The following is a 21838-nucleotide window of genomic DNA, read 5'->3' on the forward strand; positions in this document are numbered from 1 at the left end:
TCGTCAGCACTACTGTCAGTCAAATTTTAAAACATTTAATCTATATATTGCTTCCAAAAAAACGTAAATAAAGCTAAATTTACCCCATTCAATTATTTATTAGAATCGTGTGATAAACATTTAAATTTTTACTTTTTTATAGTTTTTAAAATATACTTAATTTACTACTGTTTACTAACATATGTTATACACCTAACCTAATCATAATTACACATATTTGCTTTGTTACCTAACTTAGTATAGTGGTACCTATAATAAAGTTTAAACAATTGGTATATTATTCACAGACATACACTAATTGATTGTTTTTTCAATACTTATCTTCAGAGATTGGCAAAATGGATTACAATCCGTAATCGATTACAGGCGGATTACGGATTACTCGAAATCCACGATTAATAAAAAAAACTAGATTACATTTATTTCAGTAATCCTACATTTTTGGATTAAGGATTAAATTTAATCCAGTAATCCTTAGTTAACGGATTACGGATTACATTATTAATCCAGAATTAAAAAAGTTTGGATTATTTTATTTCAGTAATCCCGAGTTTCGGATTACGGATTACTTTATTAATCCAGTAATCCCTAGTATACGGATTACGGATTACATTATTAATTTAGGATTTTTGTTTTATTCCCATAACCCAAACTTAAAGATTACTGTTTTTTTTCATTCCAGTAATCCAAAACATTGTACTTAAATAATATTTTTTTACAATTAAAATGTATTTAAATCATTTTTTTCTTTTATGCGGAGCTGGGAGGTATTGTTTTTACAATAATGTTTTATTTTTACTAGGAGTAAAACTAAACAGCTGAGCCGATTTCTGCATACAAAAGTCTAATGATTTCAACATTTTAAATGTAAAATGTTAACTTGATTATGGTATGATATCATATTTTTCAGATTATAAAATTAAACAATAATAACAAAATAATTTATTTAAAAAATTTAACAAATTGACAAAAAAGTGTTGTTATATAAAATGTGTTTAAGCTAGATAAACTTGAGCTTTGTTAAAGTACCTACTAGGGCAGAGTATACTAATTAATTATTATTTGTAATCCATAAATCCACAATTTTGAATAACGGATTACTTGGATTAATTAAAAAATAATCCAGTAATCCGGGATTACTGGATTACATGTAATCCATGATGGAATAATTGTAATCCGTATTGGATTATTTGTAATCCATAATTTCGATGTATTGGAATAACGGATTATTTTTAATTCAAGTAATCCGGGATTACTTGGATTAATTATAAAATAATCCAGTAATCCGGGATTAATAATTCTGCCCATCTCTGCTTATCTTTTATACGTCGTCATTGTTTGCGAATATTACACAATCTATAATAATATAAACCCGCTGTAAAATCAGCGTGCATTTTTCAAAAGTTCATCTTTATAATAGGTATAACAATAAAAAATCTTGTGTTTTATATCAGACAAAAGAAGGTTGTCAGATAAGATTAATTCCTCTTGGGACATAATTAAGTCCATCACAGAATTGTTTACTGAAATTTGTAAAAACATGTGTTAACGATGAGTTATCGCCGCAATATACCTAAATAATATAAAAGATAAGGAAGTCTGCTGTTAGCGCTGAAAATAAGTTAACAAATAAAACTTTTTTTGTGGATTAGATTTTTAATAACACTAAATATATTTCCAAAAATAACGCTAATTTACAACTGACTCACACGCATGTGTTGCTTCTGACCTCACACAGCTTGTACAGTTTTGATTTTCTCGACAGCAGTTTCGAATTCAATAGGTTATTGAATTTGATGTTATTTGTTATTGAACCTATTTATTTTTTTTGACTAGTTGTTTATTTTTTAATTTGATATATTTTATTGTCATAAGTTCTTACGGTCTATCGGTAAATTATAATACATTTTTTTAAATATGAACTTTATTTATTTAAATATATTTTCTAAATCTATAAAACCAAACTCTCAATATGTGTACAATGTGCATATTATTATAAGTGCATTTGTGAAACATTTAATCAACTATAAATAATTATAATTTAATAATATAAATTATAATGAAAATACATAATATTATTATTACACTTTTGATTTAAAAAGATTCGATGTATTTAAAATTGACTAATTAAAAGAATGTAATGACTTTATGTTAGATATACTAATACAGGATTATCATCCAAATCAGACGCAAAATTTAATCACTAGGTACTAGTAACTATTAGGTAATGAAGAAACTGGCATAATCAATTGCCTTCTTTGCTATGTCGTCTTCTTACTGCAAAAGATCGTGTTTGTTTTAGGTAACTCTTAAAATTACGATTTTGCGTTTTTCAGCGTATTTGCATTCAACAACGAACACTATAACAGAAAGAGAGCAACCGATTAACCATCCCACCAAGACGGCTCTAAACTGATGGATAGTAAGAGGCGACGGGTCGCCATTTCTGTCAGCCAAAGGCTTTTGTTCGTAGACCCTCTCGAACGTGGCCGGAGGAAGTCTTACTTCAAACACTCTGTTCAGCCAATATCCTATGATGCCACTCTCTACTATCCGTCTGATTACCAGGTTGGTCGATTTCAGGTACGGCGATTGTTTACTAAAGCCGAATCCAATGTAATAGGTATTCACACAAGACCGGGTTGTTCTTAGGTCGTTGAGCAGCGATGGCGGCAAGTCCTGTGCCTCCATGAAGTGTTTGTCTTTAACGCATTTGGTCAGCACCGCGTACTTGCCATTCATTATCCGATTAATACGATCGGCAGTGTTCCGTTCTGGAATGAATTTCTGGCTAAACATAACGTGCCAAGGATCCTGAAAATCAACAATATCAACGGCATAATAATATGTACCTAATTTGGAATATAACAATAGTCTTTATCACCCCGCCTAAAATCTAAAGCCGGGTTCACACGACTCGTCTATTCGCCGAATATTCGGTATTCGTGTATATTCGCCATGTCGTGGGAACGGTGGATTTGTGTATTCGTTATTTGGTATTCGGTATTCGTCCTCTTCCCGCGGATTGTCGGTAAATGCGACACGAGTCAAAGGGATACAAAATGTACTCACTATACATTCGGCAAATAGACGAGTCGTGGGAATGGTATATTCGTCTACTTGCATGAATAGGCGAATATTCGGTATTCGCTATACATTCGGCGAATGGACGAGTCGTGTGAACCCGGCTTAATATATTAAACGAGAGTCAAGGTCATATTGTATATTATAGTTTATTTTTCTAATCTATACCTAAGAACGATTTATAACAATGCCTTCTATTTCAATAGTATTCAATGAGAATGTAGCTTCAATTGTACTGCTAAAATAATCTACGATAAATACGAGTAGATATAATTCGTATTCACTTGTATCCACTTATTGGATGATATTATATTTTAAAAGAATCTGTTAACATTAATTGTTTTAAACTAATTATCGGTTTCGAGTCAGAAGGCCTAATTTGAATTATTGTTGTTATTTAGTTTATCGCTTGTGTTTAATTGTAGCATTATATTAGTGAACTGAGTTTTATTTATTTATTTATTCTTTAGGTTCTCCCTCACAGATTCTACACAGAAAACACTTATACACTAAGCGACACGGTAAATACCCACTAGTACTGTGTATGTGATCCCTCCCACTTCCATTAGCGTATCTATATTAAATTACACACAACATTTATCGGTTAGGTTAATAGATAGCGAGCTGCTGATTAGCCGCTTGCCCGAATAACATCCTCCTTCTTGAAATAGTAGAAACCTATATGGTACCCCTAAATATTCTGCCAATTCGTCTATTGGCACACAAGAAAAAAATAATAATTTCCTCCCACTATATGCGTTACTGCGGGTGATTTATTGACTTTTAAAACTGCATACGTGTTTACTGTTTATAAGTAACAATAGTTAGGATTTAGGAAATATCATATTTGTGTTAAATAAGACATATTAGATTTTAAGTTTGATTAAAAAACATCTAGTTGCGTAGGTGCTTGGTTGTTGTTTATTTCATTTTAATCTATGAGTATTTGTTTTATTTGTTTATGCTACAATAACTATAATCTAGTGTAATTTGACTACTCGTTGCCGTTCACATACAATTATTATGGAGGATAAAGACAAAAAAGACGAATTAGCGGCAAAAGACATTTTCATTTTACTCGGAGTACCCACCCCGGAGAAATTAATTGTCGATTCATTAAGAGATGACGAAGATCATAGTGACAGTGATGAATCGGATAAAGGAGGAATGAAAACCCAGAAAAAAGAGGGCCAGAAAGAAGACGACGATGATTCACAATTTACACCGGACGAAGATGATGCGGTTCAAGTTGAAGTAGATAATATGTTTATATAATACTGGATACAAAACTGATGGCAATTAATTGCTATTATAGTTTATTAATTTTTAAGTCCGTAATATGGTATACCATTAAGTCTAAATATCTTATTAACTAAGTGTATACGAATAATATACAAAAAATGTTATTGAATAATATAATTTATAGTGTGCTGCAAGGTTTTATGGATTGCCTTGCAGATATAGAATACTTATTTACCTTTTCTGGTCATAGTGTTTCGTTAATATAATTTGAATAAATAATAACTTAAAATAAACGATTAATAACAAATTATAGGTAAATTTATTTATGCAAAAATGTTTAGTCTCATTGTATTAATTAAAAGGGAAATTTGTTGATATAGACTACACTTGTAAATATTTCAGTGTGTAATTACCGTTCAGGCGTCATTATATATATATATATATATATATATACAGGGTGACCACGAAAACACTTTACATTTTCAAGAAGGTGAAATAATATTAATTTTTCAAAAAAAATATTTTAACTTATGTAACATGTTAGTGAGTGTACGCCATTTATTTTACTGAAATTTTCGAGAAAAAAAATTATTTAACTTGATATTATGTTTGTGGGTGTAAGCCATTTACTTCAAGTAGCAAAAATGAGGTCAGGAAGGTGACTTGTTCCATGCTCGTCTTCCATGAGGCAATTTTCAGTTTTTTCGAAGAAGTTTTTCCACACTCAATCTAGTGTCTTCTTTGTGATTAGTGCCACCTATGTACGAATTGCCGCTTTCAAATCATCCAAAGAAAATTTCCGTAAAATAAATGGCGTACACTTACAAACATGTTACATAAGTTAAAACATTTTTTTTTGAAAAATTAATATTATTTTGCCTTTTTGAAAACGTAAAGTGTTTTCGTGGTCACCCCGTATAAATATATATAAAGTAAATAAATAATCCATGTACATAATTTATAGTTATCCTAATTATATATGGAACTAGAATTATTAAAATAAATCTCTAATAGCTTAAAATGTCAATACTTTGTAGTTATTCGTAGAAAATTTAAAATGCTTTATTAACATTTTTAATAATTTAAGATAACTAAAAATTCTTATTGTTCTTAAACACATTACACGCTTCTTTAAAATCACAACGATATAGTTAAAATAATAAATTTGTGTGTAGTAACAGGTATAGGTTACTACAAAGACTCCAAAGCCTGGTTGCTCTTTCTCTTTGACCCTTCTTTATAGTATATTCGACAGACGAAAAATAATTGCTAACATTTTACTCTAGGTTATCACTGGACCGCAAGTGATAGACGTCACGTGTCCAGCAGAGTCGGACGACAGTTCGGGGTATAGCGTGACAGTAAGCGAATATGAAGAGAACCGGTGGTATGATCCAACGTCGACTGTTGGCTTGTCGATTAGTGAATACGAAACGACGAAAAAATTATTAAAGGCCATCAGGGTAATCCTGTTGCAGTTGCTTGTGAACTATTATCATTATATAAACGGTAGTATATTTTTTTAAGAGGGGAGACCAAACAAAAACGGTGTCAGCTTTGGCTATTCTCAAAACTCAACGGTTGACCGACGAGTCCTACCAGAACATGTTAATCGCTCAAAATGGTCTCGAGGTGTTGGTCAACATTCTGGAGTGCGAGTATGACGATTGCATGGTGGGTACACTAAGCTTGAGTTATAAAGCCGTTGCTTACACGTCTTAAGCTGCAAGTACTAAATACGGTAAATAGCTGTACGGTGTTTTCAGAAAGTCGCCTTGTCAATTATCCGGGAGATGTCCCAGTTGTACGGTACCAAACACTCGCTATGCAACTTGGGCGCCGTACAGGTACTCATCAACCTGCTGTCTAGCAAGTCGATCGACGTGCAAAATATGAGCGCCGACACTCTAGCAAATATATCCAAAGTGAAAAAAGGCAGAAAACTTATGCGCAAACTGGGTGGCATCCCGATGATGGTAATTTACCGTACCCGCGATACGATGATTTTTTACAGTCACAACGTTGTCCGCATAATTTATACGAAAATCTAGGTGCATTTAATCCATGTACCCGATGATCTACTATCAAATCCTGCGTCTAAGTTGAGCGCTAAACAGAAAAAATCGCTAAGTCTGTTGTGCACCTGCTGTAAAGCTTTACAAACCATTTGCAGGTCGCAGAAGAGCCGGGAAAACATAAGGTGAACGGCTCTCCGCTGTGTTGTCGTTCGTCTAAAAAATTGTTTTTTTTGCACAGGTACTCGGGGTTTATCAAACTGTTGCCGAAATTGTTGGATTCTGTGCACAGTGACGTGCAGATGTCCACGATGGGAGTTATTGTAGAATGCTGTCGGAGTAGACCGAAACTGTGCAATAACGATTACTCCAAGGCAGACACTGTGTATAAACTATCGGTGAAGGAGCTCGGACTGCTACGGGTAGTCATAGGATTTATGGCCAGCGAGAACGTCGTGCAAATCGCCGACGCAGCAGAGACCATATTATGTTTGAGCGAAGACGATCCCGCTATAAGCCATGCACTGTTTAAGAACAACGGTTTGGATATCATGTACAAAATCATTAAAAAATATTAGTAAGTATTATCCATAGTCAGTCACAAATTTTAAATCAACCAATGAAAAAAAACTAAATAAAACAAAGCCAGTACAGTGGGAGGACGGGGCATAGTGAGGGCCGAGCATATTGGGATGGCAGAGGTCACAGGTGTATATGAATTATTAGTTATTACAATTGAAAGTGAAAAAAACACTTTCAAATAAACTCTTCGATGCGAACTTGTAATGATAGAAATACAAATATCGGTAAAAGCATTGTACTTAATGACAATAATATATTTTTTAGTATTTGGGTGGATACGATTAGGGTTGATCGTTTGTCTATAACTGATTTGCTATAGTTACCCATAAATCGTAATGAACAATTAATGAAAATATTTTCAAATACCTGTTGATTGTTGATTTACTCACGCATAAGCAACCCATAAATTTACTTGGTCAAGTGTAATTTTTCCTGTTTTTTTTGGAGGGGGTTTTTCTTTATTAAAAAAAAAAATTGACTACAGATTTTTAAGAAAATTGAACATATTATAGGCCCGTTCTAGATCTAACTTTGGCTGAAGGGGAAGGGGTAAGCTTTTTAAATTTTTGGCCTAATTAAGTACCTTTCAGGTACGATTTTTCATTTTTAAAGGTGCTATACAAAAAAATCGGCTTAACGATTTAACACATTATTATAAAAATAATACTTTCTCAGCTTTACACCGAAGGTAGAAATTAACATTTTTCTTTCTTATAACATCCTTTATCATGTTTTCTATCTATTCCTACTCCACATCAATATTATTTAATTTTCCATCGCTTTTTTTATGATCTAAATTGGGTTTCTCTAATACAACTTCGTATATAATAATTATTAGCTTTAGCCAATTTTATACCACTTTATTTATCAGTTAATAAACATCTTGTTTTCACTATGCCACTTTTATACTAACAATCCAAAGCTTGTCGACAGCGATTTTCCACTTCTCATGTTTCGAAGTGATTTACCAAAAAGTGTTGCCTATTATTTTAAAATATTTTGGTTTTAATCAAAAGGTTTTTCTTGTTAAATTTATCTAAAGGCTCACAAGAAAATATCTTGCCCCGGGTCTCAAATTGTGTAAAAAATGTAAAAAACCGGTTTCATTCTACCGATAATCCTCAAACATGGTACCTATATTTTTATAGTAACACACCACGTTTAATGGTCATCGTCACTGCGATATTGCGAAAGTGCTCGTTAGATCCGAAACTTAGGCAGAACTTGGAGCAAACCGATTGTGGAAAACTAATGTTGTCGCTTCTGTCGTACGAACACGACGACGAAGTGGTCGGAAACGCCATCGGTACACTGTCTGAACTGTGGAAATGTGGATCCATGATGCGTTCAGCGATTATCATACAGGCTGTGCCGGTATACCTGAAGCTACTGCGAAACAGTCAGCATAATGGCGTTCTGATGCAAGTATGTGTGGCACTAGGCAGGGCTGCTGATGAACCTGATTGCATGCAGATGATCGACGAAGCCGAAGGGCTCAGGTGGGTGTTTGTTTTGCTTCCATCCGTGGAAGTGGACGAGTTCCATAAGTACGAATACTTCTATAGCGCCGATGTCATCGTGGCCGCTGCTGACTGTTTGGTCAAATTTATTCAAAATACTCCGGTACGATTCCTTTACAATCATTATTCTATATATTATTATAATATACTTCCTACAAGCTCTAATAGGATAAGTAGGATAGGCGAGATGATAATCTATTATTACCGTTGTTTTGTTTAAAATCACTATAGATTTGTGTATCACTGATTGACTAAACTGTAAATATAGGTTAGTCTAATGTGTATTATTCTCTCATATAAAAAAAACGTCCTATATGACTTAAAATTTGTCTATTTCGTATTTAATCGTAGTTTGAAAATAATTTGTTTAGCAATAAATAATGTCAGTTTTAAAATGACTAAGTTGTTTTACATAACTTTAGAAATCTGCTACACAATAATTACTGATCCGATGTTATTTTTTTTTCACTAAGTTAGAATGAAAATGATAACACTCTAACAAAAAAAAAATTCTAATTTGAATACGTCTTCGATATTTACAATTCAGCGATACCTTGTAGTCATGCGACTTATTTACATTTTAAAGTTCATTATGTTAATATACGTTTATTTTGACAAAATAATTATTCTAACTGGTAAATGGTTACTATAGATCCTAGTTAAGGGTTGGATACACTCCGCTAACTAAAAACATGTCTTCCACAAACATATGAAACGACTAAGTTATTCCAACGCTTTGCAGTCGCATATCAACAAGGTGAAAGGCATGTTTCAAGCTGTCAACGATCTGGTAGACTTGTTAACGCACAAAAACCACAAAGTCTTGTCATCCGTCTGCCGGTTGATAGAAGCCATCGCCGTTTACGGGGAGAGTTTACGGTTCATGACCGACGCCGGTGTTGTAGAAAATCTGACAGCTCTCATGAAACACGTATAACCCTTAAATGTCTAGATAGATAGATATATATATATATATATATGCCTGATATTACGTTGTTTTCTGGTATATTTGATAGACAGATCCTGATTTAAGAGCGAATCTCTGTAGAGCGTTAGGCAAGTGTTGTTACTCAGGATCGAACTCGCGTATATTCGGCAAGCTCAATATCGTAGAACGACTATTCGATTACATACAGACCGAAGACAAACTGGTGAACGAAAGCGTTCCATTAGCACTGGCTGGCCTGTCTGAAGACCCGTTGAATTGTATCAAAATTGACACTTTAGGATTTATGCCGGTTAGTATAGGTCGCACAAACAAAATACGGCGCCTATTATCTATTATTAAAATTACGCACGCCTTAGCAAGCACCATAATAAAAAGTAAATACTGTTCCAGTTTTTGAAAATTGCCGTGGAATCAGATAACAAAGAAACGGCTCTGGCGGCGGCTAATTGTCTGAGAAACGTACGAAAAGTATGCTCAAACATCGGCAAGTACAAAGAGTGTAAAAGACTGAAATGAATTTGTCATGTACATAATTTGTTTTACATTGTTATATTATGTATTTACGATTGTGTAAAATACATTTGTGTACTTCACAGTTAATGTTGCATTCATTTTGGAAGTCTCACTATCGTTAGTTACACCTAATACCCAGTACCTAATAACTTGTTGAATAACCATGACGAAGAAAACAAAATTTTAAATTATTATTGTTGTTATTATTAAGTTTTGATCTTGAGAAAAACAATTGTACAAGTAGCAACCAAACACTTTATAGTTAGTCCTACCTAACATTCAGTTTTAACTAAATGAAATTTTCAGTCAATATTCACTATTCAATTAAATTTATACCCCAATTTTGTTTATCATTTTTTGTTTAACGTTAACAATTTTTCACTCTCCATGCTGCCATGTATTCAGTTAGATAATAGACTAATTACCTACGTCGAATTAACAGATTAGTAGCACCAAACTTTTAACGTAGATGGGAGGAGGCTAGTCATGGTATATTACTTGTAAATTCCAATATATTATATTATATTTCAAAGGGTATAGACTATAGGGTTTCCTATTTAAATTTGCCCAATGCAGAAAAGAACACCCGGTGCCTTAGATTTATTATATTAGAATAGCCCATATATATTTAAGTATTGACAACTTTAAAAAAAACATATTTTATCACAACAGTAAAAAAGATTCTAGCGGCAATCTAGAGTAGTTAATACGAAGTACTGGTTAATATATAATTAATCTAAACGACTCGACCGAATTAAGAGTTGGCTAAATCTACCAATTATTTTTTTGGACTAATTTTATTTTTTTCTGATGTGCTGAGACAATGAACTTTATTCGAGAAATTAAACGTAGAAATCAGTTCAGCAGAAGAATCAATGTTTTTCCCAGGATGACAACAGGAAGTCTCATAGCCTAAATCACAAATAAAGTATTATGTAAACACGTTAAAATTTGTTGAATAGTAAGAACAGTAAGTAACTTGTATGTAGTTATTTGTTAATCTCGTTGCCCGAGATTTAGTCTGCCAGGGTAAAATAATCCCGAAAAGGAATTTTCGAAAAGTACTATGTCAGTTAGGTTCACGGGAGTGTACTCAACAACTTACCCTAAGTTTCATGGCGATCGAATGAACGGTGTAGTAATGCATAAAGGGCAGACAAACAGATAGATAGACATTCATTTTTATATATATAGATAAAGATTATAAACAATATTAAAGTGCATATTCAGTCGACTTTGGGCTATTCTATTGGGATTGGTAACCTCGTGATTAATAGACCAAAAATATTTACCTCTATTTTCAGTAAAAACGGCATGGGTGGTGGGTACGGAAGACCCCAAGAGTAACCCTCATTCACCATTTGTTTAATACTAGTTATAGGTTCAGAGTACTCTGGTGACGTGATGTATGAGTAAAGGACGCTGGAAAACGCTGTAGTCATGACGAACACAAACAAATACCACCAGCTGATCAAATGTCTGATAGGACCCAATCGGTGCGAACGAATCGGGTTGTTAGTCATCAACGTGATTCCGAAGATACAAGATATGGACGACGATAGCGAAGTGAAGACTACAACAAAATTGAAACATATTTTGTGAATTATTTCTAAATGTTACAGTTTGATAGTTTAGAAAAATTTGTGATGATTTTAAACAATATAATACTAATAGAAGACTTCAGCGTTCGAGTTGGTCACTATTTTTCATATAAACTTCTCTAGTAGGTACTCACTATTGACGTGTTTGTAACCAATTTTTTTCTGGACGACTGCAATCATCCATAACGTTACAGTGTTCAGCGTAGCAGAAGCAAACAACAGTACCCACAGGCCCAAAGAGAATGGCTTGAATAGCAAATTCCATTTGTCTTTCAACGGCTTTGGTTTGATCACGAGAAACTTAATGCACATATACGACCAGTAGTCAGTCATGTCCACAAATCTCCTTCGGTAGTATTCGATCCACAAAGAACCGAACGCCACGTCTACTTTTTTGTGATACAACAATTTGGTTGCCCCGCCTGTCAATGTCCCATTGGGCCATACAGTACCCCATTTATCTTTTTCGTCCGTCGAAACCAGCTTAACCGTCAAATTTAACTTCTTGGAGATTTCGAGGAATATTCGACATTCCACTCCATCGCCCAGCTCTAGGTGTAACAAAAATTAACATTAGCTAAGAATAATAATTTAAGTGTTTTCATGATTATTTTTATTGAACAATAATATGACTCAACAGTTCCAGTAGTTCATATGGTATAGTGTTGGAATAAACTTAAAATATAAATAAATACAACAAAAATAAATATGTATTACTTATAAAATAATCTTAATTAAATGGAAAAGCGATCACTTAAGACAAATTCAACGGTGGAGATTATGATGCGAATAGAATAAGAGATAAGGATATTGGATGGGTTTGGGCTATTAATATCCATAGTGGAAAGAAAATTGAAAATAATATTTCTGTGAAAAGATAAAGTGAGTCATATAAAAGACTACTGAAAAAATCACATGGTTTGTTATATAAAGTGCAGTATGAAGAAGAATTTAAGGAGAAACTATAAGTTACGAGGGATAATAGGGCTGATCAGCTGGTCCTATGAGGAAAAGTTGGAAGAAAGGGAGGACCATTTATTTTACTACACCCATAAAGTATTTTTGTGGAAGAGCTGGAAAATGACGGAGTAAGGGATGAGAAGGCCGTGTATATTTTAGGAAAGATGTGGTTAAGGAGATAAGGGAATCAGTAATTTCTTTTACAGCGATCCCAGAGTTACTGGGGATCTAAAGAAACTGTACTACTTTTCCAGTACATTAAATACGAGACACAAGAGATCTAACATTAAAAATGAAAAAAAAAATTGTAGAACTAAGGAATTAGAGGAGAAAGCAAAAAGGCAAGCTTGAGAATTGAAGCAAATAAGGAAATGATCATAGTTAGAGGAGGAAGTAAAACGAAGAGCGTGGAAGATGGTTGTACATTAAGTGGTAAAAGAGGAAGACAAAGGAATAAGTTTTGTAGAAAACGATATACTTTGGTATGGGATGTAGTAAACGCAACTGGTAGAATAAGTTGAAAATGAGCCATCATTAAAAACCTAACCTAACATGTGAGGCTGGGAAGGCAGAGAAAATATAGTGCAAGAAAAGTATGTTAGTGACGTGGGTAGAAGAGATTCAATATTACAAAGCGAGAGTCCTAAAAAAAAATGTAATTATGTGAACGGTTAGAGAAAAAAGTAATGCTCCATAAGAACAATAGCCAGGTAAAAGATTTTAGAATAAGAAGGGATATGGGTAAGAGGGAATAGCACACGGAGGCGAGAATTGGAAGAGTTTTCGCATGTTTTGCAAAGTAAAATAATGAAATGAGACGATATCAAAATGGTTAAGGCATTTTTAAAGAAGGTAGAGGATTAAAACTTACTACTCTTGTCGTGAATTTATCGTTACCTAATCTCTAATTAAAATATGATATCATTGAAAAATAGCTTTCCACCTGTGCAAGTGAACAATCACTTATTTATCAAAATCGTCTTACCTATTTTACCGGTGGCTTTGTTTTCGATGACATTACCAAACAAAGAATTGTTGAACGTCAACAGTTTGATTCGAGTGCCGTGAAAGTTTTTTACCTTCAGTTTTCCATCCATGTCCTACGGTACATAAGAAAAATCAGGAATAAAACTTGTGTTTTTATAATCAAACAATAAATATAGCCCATAACGGTTAAACAACTCAGTAGCATCATTTGGAGGAGGCAGAGTAGGCATTTGTCCTCCCTTATTGATAGCGGGCCTGCTGTCTGGCCAGATATAGGCTTATGTTCGGCCGGATATATGCCGGTGCGGTATGGGCTATCCTACTAAAATACAATTATAAACATTTTATTATCTTCTCAGTCCTTTTATCAATATCTATTTATATTTTAATTACCTATAGTTCAACAGGAAGAGATTGATTGGGCATGTCATGAGGAGAGAGGAATCGGAAGTAGTAAGAATGCTAATATAAAATTAACGTTGGAGGAAAGAAGGAAAGTGAATGACTAAAAAGGAGGTTTTTGAATGCGATTGAGAATGCTAATTCGAGGACTACTAATGTAGTCGAGGATGGTGTCAAGTGAAAGTTTAGGACAAGGGTGGCCGACCCCAAATAGTTGAGATGAAGGCGAAGGACAAGAAGGCTGTCTCCCGTTCACATCAGAGTGTTTATTTGAAAATGATTTTAACACCCAGTCATTGTTTTTGATTAGTTTGCACTCATTTTTGTTTTGGATTTCCGAATGAGCGCTTGGTCAACGCTTTAGTGACTGTAATAATATTAATGTTTTATAACTTCTTTCGTGTTTCTTTCCTCTAATTCGAATTATTTTAATCACAATTGTTCTTTTTGAAATACATAGCCCAAGGCCTAAGCACGGTAGACATTTTAAAGTTAGTAGTACCTTGCTTCAATTTAAATTTAAACTCGCTAAAATATTAATAAAAAACCTTAATTATAAACCAATGTGATGGTATATTCATAATATTTTTTCTGTTTTCAAAATTTTAAACCAAAAACTGAAAACACGCCACTGAGTCGCCACTTGATGAGTCCACATCATTAATATGTATATATTATATATATATATATATATATTTAATATAAAATACATTTTTACAATTTACACTAACTTCTGACATAATAAATAATAAAATTTTATGTATATTTACTATGGGAAATATACTCACATGTCTGAACCACTTGTCTTGTTTAGAAATCGGAACGAATTTCTGGTAGTACATATCCATCCGGTAAATCGTTTCCTTTTTCGGGTTAATGTTTAGTAATATAATATCCTTGTAATTGAAATATTTAGCTGTGTACTGAAAACAGGTTGAATTTGTGTTATCGTCAGTGGTGTGGTGGAGGGTACACGCGGCAGGTACTTGTCCATATGAAACTCACCTACCCAGTTTTTAAGAAATATTTAATTATAATATTTAATATTAGATGACGGTTTGATTGTTATTACTTTTATGGAGAACATTTAAAGGGGCTGCGAAGACCATAGTGCCTTAAGTAAAACTCTAACCGATGTATCCATGAATTTGTTAGGAACTACATCAGTGGATAGCGTGCCTGAAGTTTTTTATAGACTGTTAAAGTAAACTTTATTATATGTATTACTTATATAGAACATTATTATCTTCAAAATAATAAACTTGTTCCACACTAAATGTTTAGGCTCTTGGCTTGATTTTTGACATTTAGCAGCTATTTCTATACTTAATCCTACTTGTATCGGTTGCGGTAAAGTAAAATCGAATTTTTATTAGGGAAAAAGGCGAGCAAAATAAAGTTTTGTATTCAATCTACAACTTTATCATTATTCTTCACTATCCTAAAATGTTTACATAATACAAGTTGTAGCGGAATGTTGTATTACTATCTGCGTATTCTGTTAACTAATCTAAAAGTGTAAACAAGGCATGTCATACAATTTTTAGTTGTTACTTATTTGTACAGAAAACTAGTTAGTACAAGTTACGAGACAAACATTTGTTTGACTTGATTATGCAATTTTAATACACTTCTGTTATCTAAACCAAAACTTACTTGTTTGATAGTACGAATATTAATAATAATAAGCAGAACTAGGGATTTATAACCTATAAGATAATTCTAATTCTAAGGCTTGAAGGGACTTCTTTTCTATATACTAATAAATTCTATACATAAATGAAGTGTTTATAATTAAGAACAATAACAGGGGCGCAATTTCGCTTAAAAAAGTGGACAACTTAAACACATTATAAAGTGTCTTCTCCCATCATTATAATATGTAATTCAGTGTTAGAAACGTACACAATAATGGGGATGTGAATTTAAAAAACATACCTACACCTTCCTTTAATTACGCCAATAAATAATAGTTTTTTTATTTCTAATTAATAATTTGCGTAGACATAATAGGAGTCTGTATGTTTTTCGTTACTAACGAGAATTGTGCCTTGACCACAATAACAGACGATTATAAATTAAATTATTTATGCGACCCGGTCTAAATCTTTACTCCCTCCAATACAAACAGTTAATTTTAAGAAAAATTTCACTACTTTAGTGGTAATGGTCATCAGTATACTCAAATGCAAGAGGAAAACATATCATGGTACCTTATGTGGTAGATAAGAACTGTCAGACGGTATGTGATTTTATACGTTTCGAAGCAGTTGCGTTATGCTTTCGAGTGACGTCTGGCTACAACATGAAACACTATCATGTTGAATTCTGAATTAATCGTGTTATCGTGTTACTTCGGAAACGTATAAGTTGTTATTTTTTTTTTGTTTTACAATCCCTCGGGATTTTCAAAAACTGAATCATACTTAAACACTATAGTGTATAGCAAAAACATTGATATTAACTTATTAATCTATTGACATAGGGACAAACATAATATGTTCTATACGGACCCAGCAACGGTGATACTAGTCATTTAGGACGATAGGATCCGGTACAGGACGCGTCATGATTACGCAAACGCGCGGCGGCAACGGTTGTTTTTCGGCGGACTACGAGCTGATTGAAAAAATCGGCGAGGGTACGTTTTCGGACGTCTGGCGTTGCGTACAGCGGGATGGCGGCCGCGAAATGGCGGCTAAGGTGTTGAAGAAGACATACAAAGGGCCGATGGACGCGGCCGCGTGGGCCACCATACACGAAGTGAACGTGACTAAGTCGATCGACCGGCACCCTTACTTGCTGCTGGTGGAATGCGCGTACCACGAGAGCGACACCGGCTCCTTGGTACTGATCACCGAGTTGATGAAGCGCTCGCTGTACGACGTTATAGAGTCAGAAGGATGCCCGATATCCGACTATCGGATCAAGCTGTACATGTACCAGCTGCTGGAGGGCATCAAGTACCTGCACGAAAACAATATCATCCATCGGGATGTAAAACCGGAAAACATATTACTTAGCACCGGCGACCGGATGCTGAAGATCGGCGATCTGGGGACTGCGTGCGTAGCAGAGAAGGGTAAGCGATACACGGAGTACGTTGCCACGAGGTGGTATAGGTCTCCGGAGTGCCTGTTAACGCGCGGCTGTTATGGCATCAAAATGGACATCTGGGCAGCCGGATGTGTGCTGTTCGAAATGGCCACCAGCCGACCGTTGTTCGACGGCGCAGACGAGGACGATCAGATGTTCAAAATCGACAGGGTGTTGGGCAAACCGGACAGCCGGCTTCTCGAGAAATTCAAGCGATACAAGTCCGAAGTGTTCACCAAACGGTATATGTCCGGAGAGCCGGCCAACGTTGGCGTGGGTCTTCAGTCGTTGTACCAACCTTACCGACCGGGATTTGACCTGATCAAAGAAATGATCGTTTATGACCCGTCCAAACGGTCAACGGCCGAGCGATTGCTCCGGAAGTCCTACTTTTTTGAGATGAAGCACTCCATGTACGAGCAAAGGGTCAGAGACTTCGAAGAGAGATTGAAAAAATCGTCGTCCTATGGTTTTACAGACGGAGAGGTCAAGGTAAGTGATTTCCGACGCCGAATGTCGTCTAGAATCCAATGACCATCCCTGTCTTTATTTAACTGAATTTCTATTATTTATTGAACATTTAATATGTTGAGAATGTCTAAGGACTTACCAAAACATTCTTCTCTTTAAATAATCATTTTTACCTTGTCTCATACCAATGGCGTCAAAAACAAAATCTTCACTCACTTCTATGTCTTTACATCTCTGCCTCAAAATTATTACGCCTAAGAATATACTAATTTCAACCTATACTTCTCAAATCATATCGATCTAGTCTCTTTCGTTTTTCATACTATTATATTTAACCTGGTCACTCTAATCTCCACATATCTATATAGGAACGTTCTCAGGTCATCAACTTAATTTTTCTTTCAAACATGGTATTCAATGTCCAACACTCACTTTCAAACCCAATAATACACCATTATTGTATAACTACAGTTTTATACAAATGTCGTTTCATTCAAATGGTATTTTCTGTTAAACAGCACCACTGTCGGTGGCAAGTTCTCTACCACTTTCTAAAATATCTTTCCTTTGAAATATAAACAACTTTGGATTTTTTTGAAAACTTTTACTTTGCCAATTTATACTTAGCTTGGTAATGTTTTTCTAAGTGAGAGCCAGCAGTACTATTTAATAAGTATAGAAATATAGATTTTAACCAATAACTGTGTACAAAAAACGTCATAAATGCTTATTTTGAATACTAATTATCTTACTCACATTACCTTACTCTTATTCACTAATCATAATCATATCAAGTTCTTATCATCTTTCCATCTCTAATCTTCGAATTACGATATTTAAACTCTAATGCTGGGTTGCGTGAAAATATTAGTAAACCGCTTCTCTTCAATACTAAACTCAAACTCTAATCGACTTATCACAAATTTGGCATCAGTTAACCTTCCTGACACATTCGACACTCAGACGCATTAAAAGAAAATTGTGCCGAGCCCTATTTTATTATATTCATTTAATCATGTTTTTCTAGGTGTTTCTATTGTGAGATTTCCTATCATTTCAATCTCTGTTAACTTATATTTCCAATTAATTTACTTTATTATACTTACTGCACATTTTTTTAGAGATTGTAAAAAAATACAAATATACCCATTATTATTTAAATAAAAACATATTTTGACCTATCACGTTGCTCTAATAAGCGTTTATAGCATCAGTTATGTTTTTTGCAAACCTTCTCTAGTATTATGTTTTAATATTAAACGTACTTATTATGGCATTAATCAAGTAGTTAATCAAGTAGTTACCACTTCCACTAAAAACGTCTGTACTTGACCTCTGACCCTTATTCAGACTTTGCTAAACACCTACTTTCACTGGCAATTGTACTGTTTCACTACATACCCGATTAAAACTCTTTTGCCCCTTCATACTTATAATTTTATATTGTATTATTATTTGTACGCACATTCTTCACATTTTCCGATACTTTTCTTTCTCAAAACTGTACATAACGCATTTCTCACTAGAATCTTCTTAATTAACCGGCTCAAAACCAAAACATATATATTATATACTCTGTGCGTTCCCAGACGAAATTGGCCGCCAAAAGTAGTCGGGTTTCGGTGGACTGGAAAAGCAAACCGCAAGGACCGGACGGTGACAGGAAAACGCGTAAGGAGTTGGCGGACGCCACGAACGTTGACGAAAAGAACTCGATCGGTGACATCCAGAAGCGCATGGACGCCGTTCGAGTTACAAACGCCAGAGACGTGCGGTGGCCTGACAAACATCTGAGAACCGGGAACTTAGCGAAAACCCCGCTGACGATTGCCGCCAAACAATCGATCAAGACGGCCTTGGTGGCCACGTCGAACCGAGTGTCGGTGTCCAAACGGAATAAGGGCGAACTCAGGGACCGGCCACCGTTTAAATGACGAAAGCGTTTTGTTTCTGAACTGAAGAACCTGCAGTATCGCTTTCGTATAACTACAACGCTTAAAAATTAATATCACGTTGTATTCAACGCATTACGTGAAAAAAAATTAGACGTTAATTTCTTGTATAACTGGCCTTTGTACTAGTTATGTACAATTATATCAGCTTATAATAATAATATCTGTGCTGTTTTAATCGGGTAATGTACTATACGGTAATATCTACGACGCCTGACGTTCCCTACTTAATCCTATGGCTAACACTTTTATGTTGTGCTCTTACTTTGTTGTAAGGAATAAACGTTTTGTTGGGCGTGACGACTATCAGTAACATTCGTTCGACCGCGTTCTTCCGGAATTCTTCCAAAGCCTTCCCGGCGTTCGGCCACTGTCCGACAATGGCTACAGACGCCGGACACGATTTCCAGCCGCCAAATCGATTGTTCAGTGTGTAGGCGTCGTCTACGTTTAACTCTACGGTTCGCGGCACGGGGTCGTTGGCTATGGTTTGGTACAGCGTGGCCGACGTGGCGACGGCTGTCGGGTCAGTGTCGTCTACCATTACTCGCAGACACCGCTGCTCGAACCCGAACGTTTTGTCTACGTACACGGACAACGCGGCGGTCGTTAACCCGAAGTGAGCCGTTGGCGATTCGTCCAACGTGGCCACCAACAATCCGTGGACACAATGCGCGACGGTCATAGTACACCACAACAAAACGGCCGTTACGCGCGACATCTCTGGCTTGACCATTGTCTACTTATGAATGTGTTCGCATTAATATTTTAAGTGCAATCGCTGTAATAGTGTCACGTACTCAACTCATAGAGATATAGTATATACATAGGGTCAAAGTGTTAAATAAATACACAATTCAATATGTTTAATATGACAATGTGATATTCCGCGAAAGCAACTTATTTTATTGTGCAATCGTTCACAAAAATTTATGAGAATATGATTAAAAACGTTTTACCGGATAAAGAAGTTTTGTTGTTCAATATTGCATTCTTCACTTTTTTTTTACTATTGTAGTATTATGTTTTACTTATAAATGTACTTAAGGATAAGAAAAAGTAATATAAATATTGCACACGTAGAAGTAACGTTTCAGAAGTACCACAAGTCAAAAATTAATGTTTTGAGAAAATTGTTAAGTAAGCTTAACAAAAAGAACTGACACAACTAATAACTTTTTCAAATCATACAAAAATTTCAAATAAATTGGATTCTGTCATTGAGTACTTGAGCTTTATTTAAGTTTGGGCCCATTTTTTTTAAATATTTTATTATTCTAGAATGTTTAATGTAATAAAATTAAGTTTAATTTTTGCAGGACTTAAGCTATTTTGGCGCTATGCGACTCATATATACATTTTACCACTTTTTTTAATGTTGAACAATAGTATACAATGTATATTAATGAAAGTGGAACACAAATCTCAAATATATATTATAATTACGTCAGTTTACAAATCTTTAAGTCATCAAATATTAACTCACCATGATACATTCTAGTGGTGATATGGTGTAATTTATTAACTTTAGGTCTGTAGGAAAAATAACAGTTTGCGCTGCCATGTATTTGACACTAACAAAAGTATAAGAATATGTGTTATTAATAAGTACAAAAATTCATCTTTACCAGGTTGTCTAATGCCGTGAAAAAAGTTACGTAACAAGAGATTTGTGATGATTAATAGGAGTAGCCAACTACATTTCTGGGATTAATAATAAGTCACTTTTAAAAATTACCCATTTTCGCTTGTATAACATATTTGAGCGCACGGTAGTGCGCTATGCCAAGTTTCAGCAATGCTAGTTTATCTTTACATGAACCAATTTACCCAGTTTTTCTAACTCACAGGCCACATATCTCTGTTCCTTCTTAAGATAAGCTTTTGAATTTTAAAACATAGCTTAAGCTCGAGTAGCTTAGGACACTGCAAAACAAATAGCTCCACACACACGTTATTTTATTCAAAAAACCCGCCTTGCGCGGATTAATTTTACAAAGGCTGTAATCAAAACTAAGAAACCAAATTTTCAAATAATATAAACAACAACATTGTCTGTATTCTACCATCGCTTTTTTTAAAATATTTTAACCAGTTAATGAATAATTAATTAATTAAGAAAGGACATTTTTAAAAATGATAGAGCGTTGGTTGTATGTATTAGGTATATCGATAAAATACGGTTGATGGAACACAGATCATTTTGTCATAAATAATATGTATGAATTTCTTTCCTGAACTATATATGAAGCCTGAGAAAAATTAATCCGCGTAAAACTCAACTCAACAGAATTTTGTTTTTAATCGCTGTCAAGAATGCTGTTATAGTCCGAAAAATAATTTAACTACTAAAAAAGAGTGCTAACTATTGAACTCATAGTTACACATCACAGTTTAACCTTTAAGATTTTGTAAAAATTGCCTATACTTTACTCCTTAAAAATGGGCGGTGTGGCGTCCTCTT

General features: G+C 34.4%; 2 protein-coding genes across 3 annotated transcripts; one reads left to right on the forward strand and one right to left on the reverse strand.

Moving 5' to 3' along the window:
• Window positions 1-2184: 2184 nt before the first annotated feature.
• On the reverse strand, window positions 2185-14723 carry LOC126844556 (glutamate receptor ionotropic, kainate glr-3-like). Of its 2 annotated transcripts, XM_050582842.1 has the most exons (6): window positions 13847-13892; window positions 13638-13775; window positions 13452-13566; window positions 11641-12057; window positions 11198-11478; window positions 2185-2814 (listed from the first exon to the last, which is right to left on the reverse strand). In XM_050582842.1, the coding sequence occupies exons 2-6, from the start codon at window positions 13659-13661 to the stop codon at window positions 2299-2301; spliced, it is 1353 nt and encodes a 450-aa protein (XP_050438799.1). In that variant the 5' UTR covers window positions 13662-13775; window positions 13847-13892; the 3' UTR covers window positions 2185-2298. The 2 variants fall into 2 exon arrangements, with proteins under 2 accessions (XP_050438799.1, XP_050438798.1); XM_050582841.1 differs by lacking the exons at window positions 13638-13775; window positions 13847-13892 and adding an exon at window positions 14644-14723.
• A 1700-nt stretch (window positions 14724-16423) lies between these two features.
• On the forward strand, window positions 16424-18449 carry LOC126844789 (MAPK/MAK/MRK overlapping kinase-like). Its single transcript, XM_050583201.1, has 2 exons — window positions 16424-17406; window positions 18320-18449. The coding sequence occupies exons 1-2, from the start codon at window positions 16424-16426 to the stop codon at window positions 18447-18449; spliced, it is 1113 nt and encodes a 370-aa protein (XP_050439158.1).
• Window positions 18450-21838: the final 3389 nt, after the last annotated feature.

This window comes from Adelges cooleyi, unplaced genomic scaffold (assembly GCF_023614345.1).
Source record: "Adelges cooleyi isolate 19-005CV unplaced genomic scaffold, UGA_ACOO_1.1 ACOO_flye_CR_arks_rails_tigmint_CR_PRNA_651, whole genome shotgun sequence".
NCBI lineage: Eukaryota > Metazoa > Arthropoda > Insecta > Hemiptera > Adelgidae > Adelges > Adelges cooleyi.

Bases quoted from the DNA above. Each gene is read 5' to 3' on its own strand.
- LOC126844789 (XM_050583201.1), top strand. From the start codon at position 16,424: ATGATTACGCAAACGCGCGGCGGCAACGGTTGTTTTTCGGCGGACTAC. The intron at 17,407-18,319 runs ATCGTCGTCCTA...TCAATACTAAAC, and splicing joins TTCGAAGAGAGATTGAAAAA to TCAAACTCTAATCGACTTAT.
- LOC126844556 (XM_050582841.1), bottom strand. From the start codon at position 14,703: ATGGATATGTACTACCAGAAATTCGTTCCGATTTCTAAACAAGACAAG. The intron at 13,567-14,643 runs GTGAGTATATTT...TATGTACCGTAG, and splicing joins AAGACAAGTGGTTCAGACAT to GACATGGATGGAAAACTGAA. The intron at 11,479-11,640 runs GTGAGTACCTAC...ATTTTGTTGTAG, and splicing joins TGGTTACAAACACGTCAATA to TCTTCACTTCGCTATCGTCG.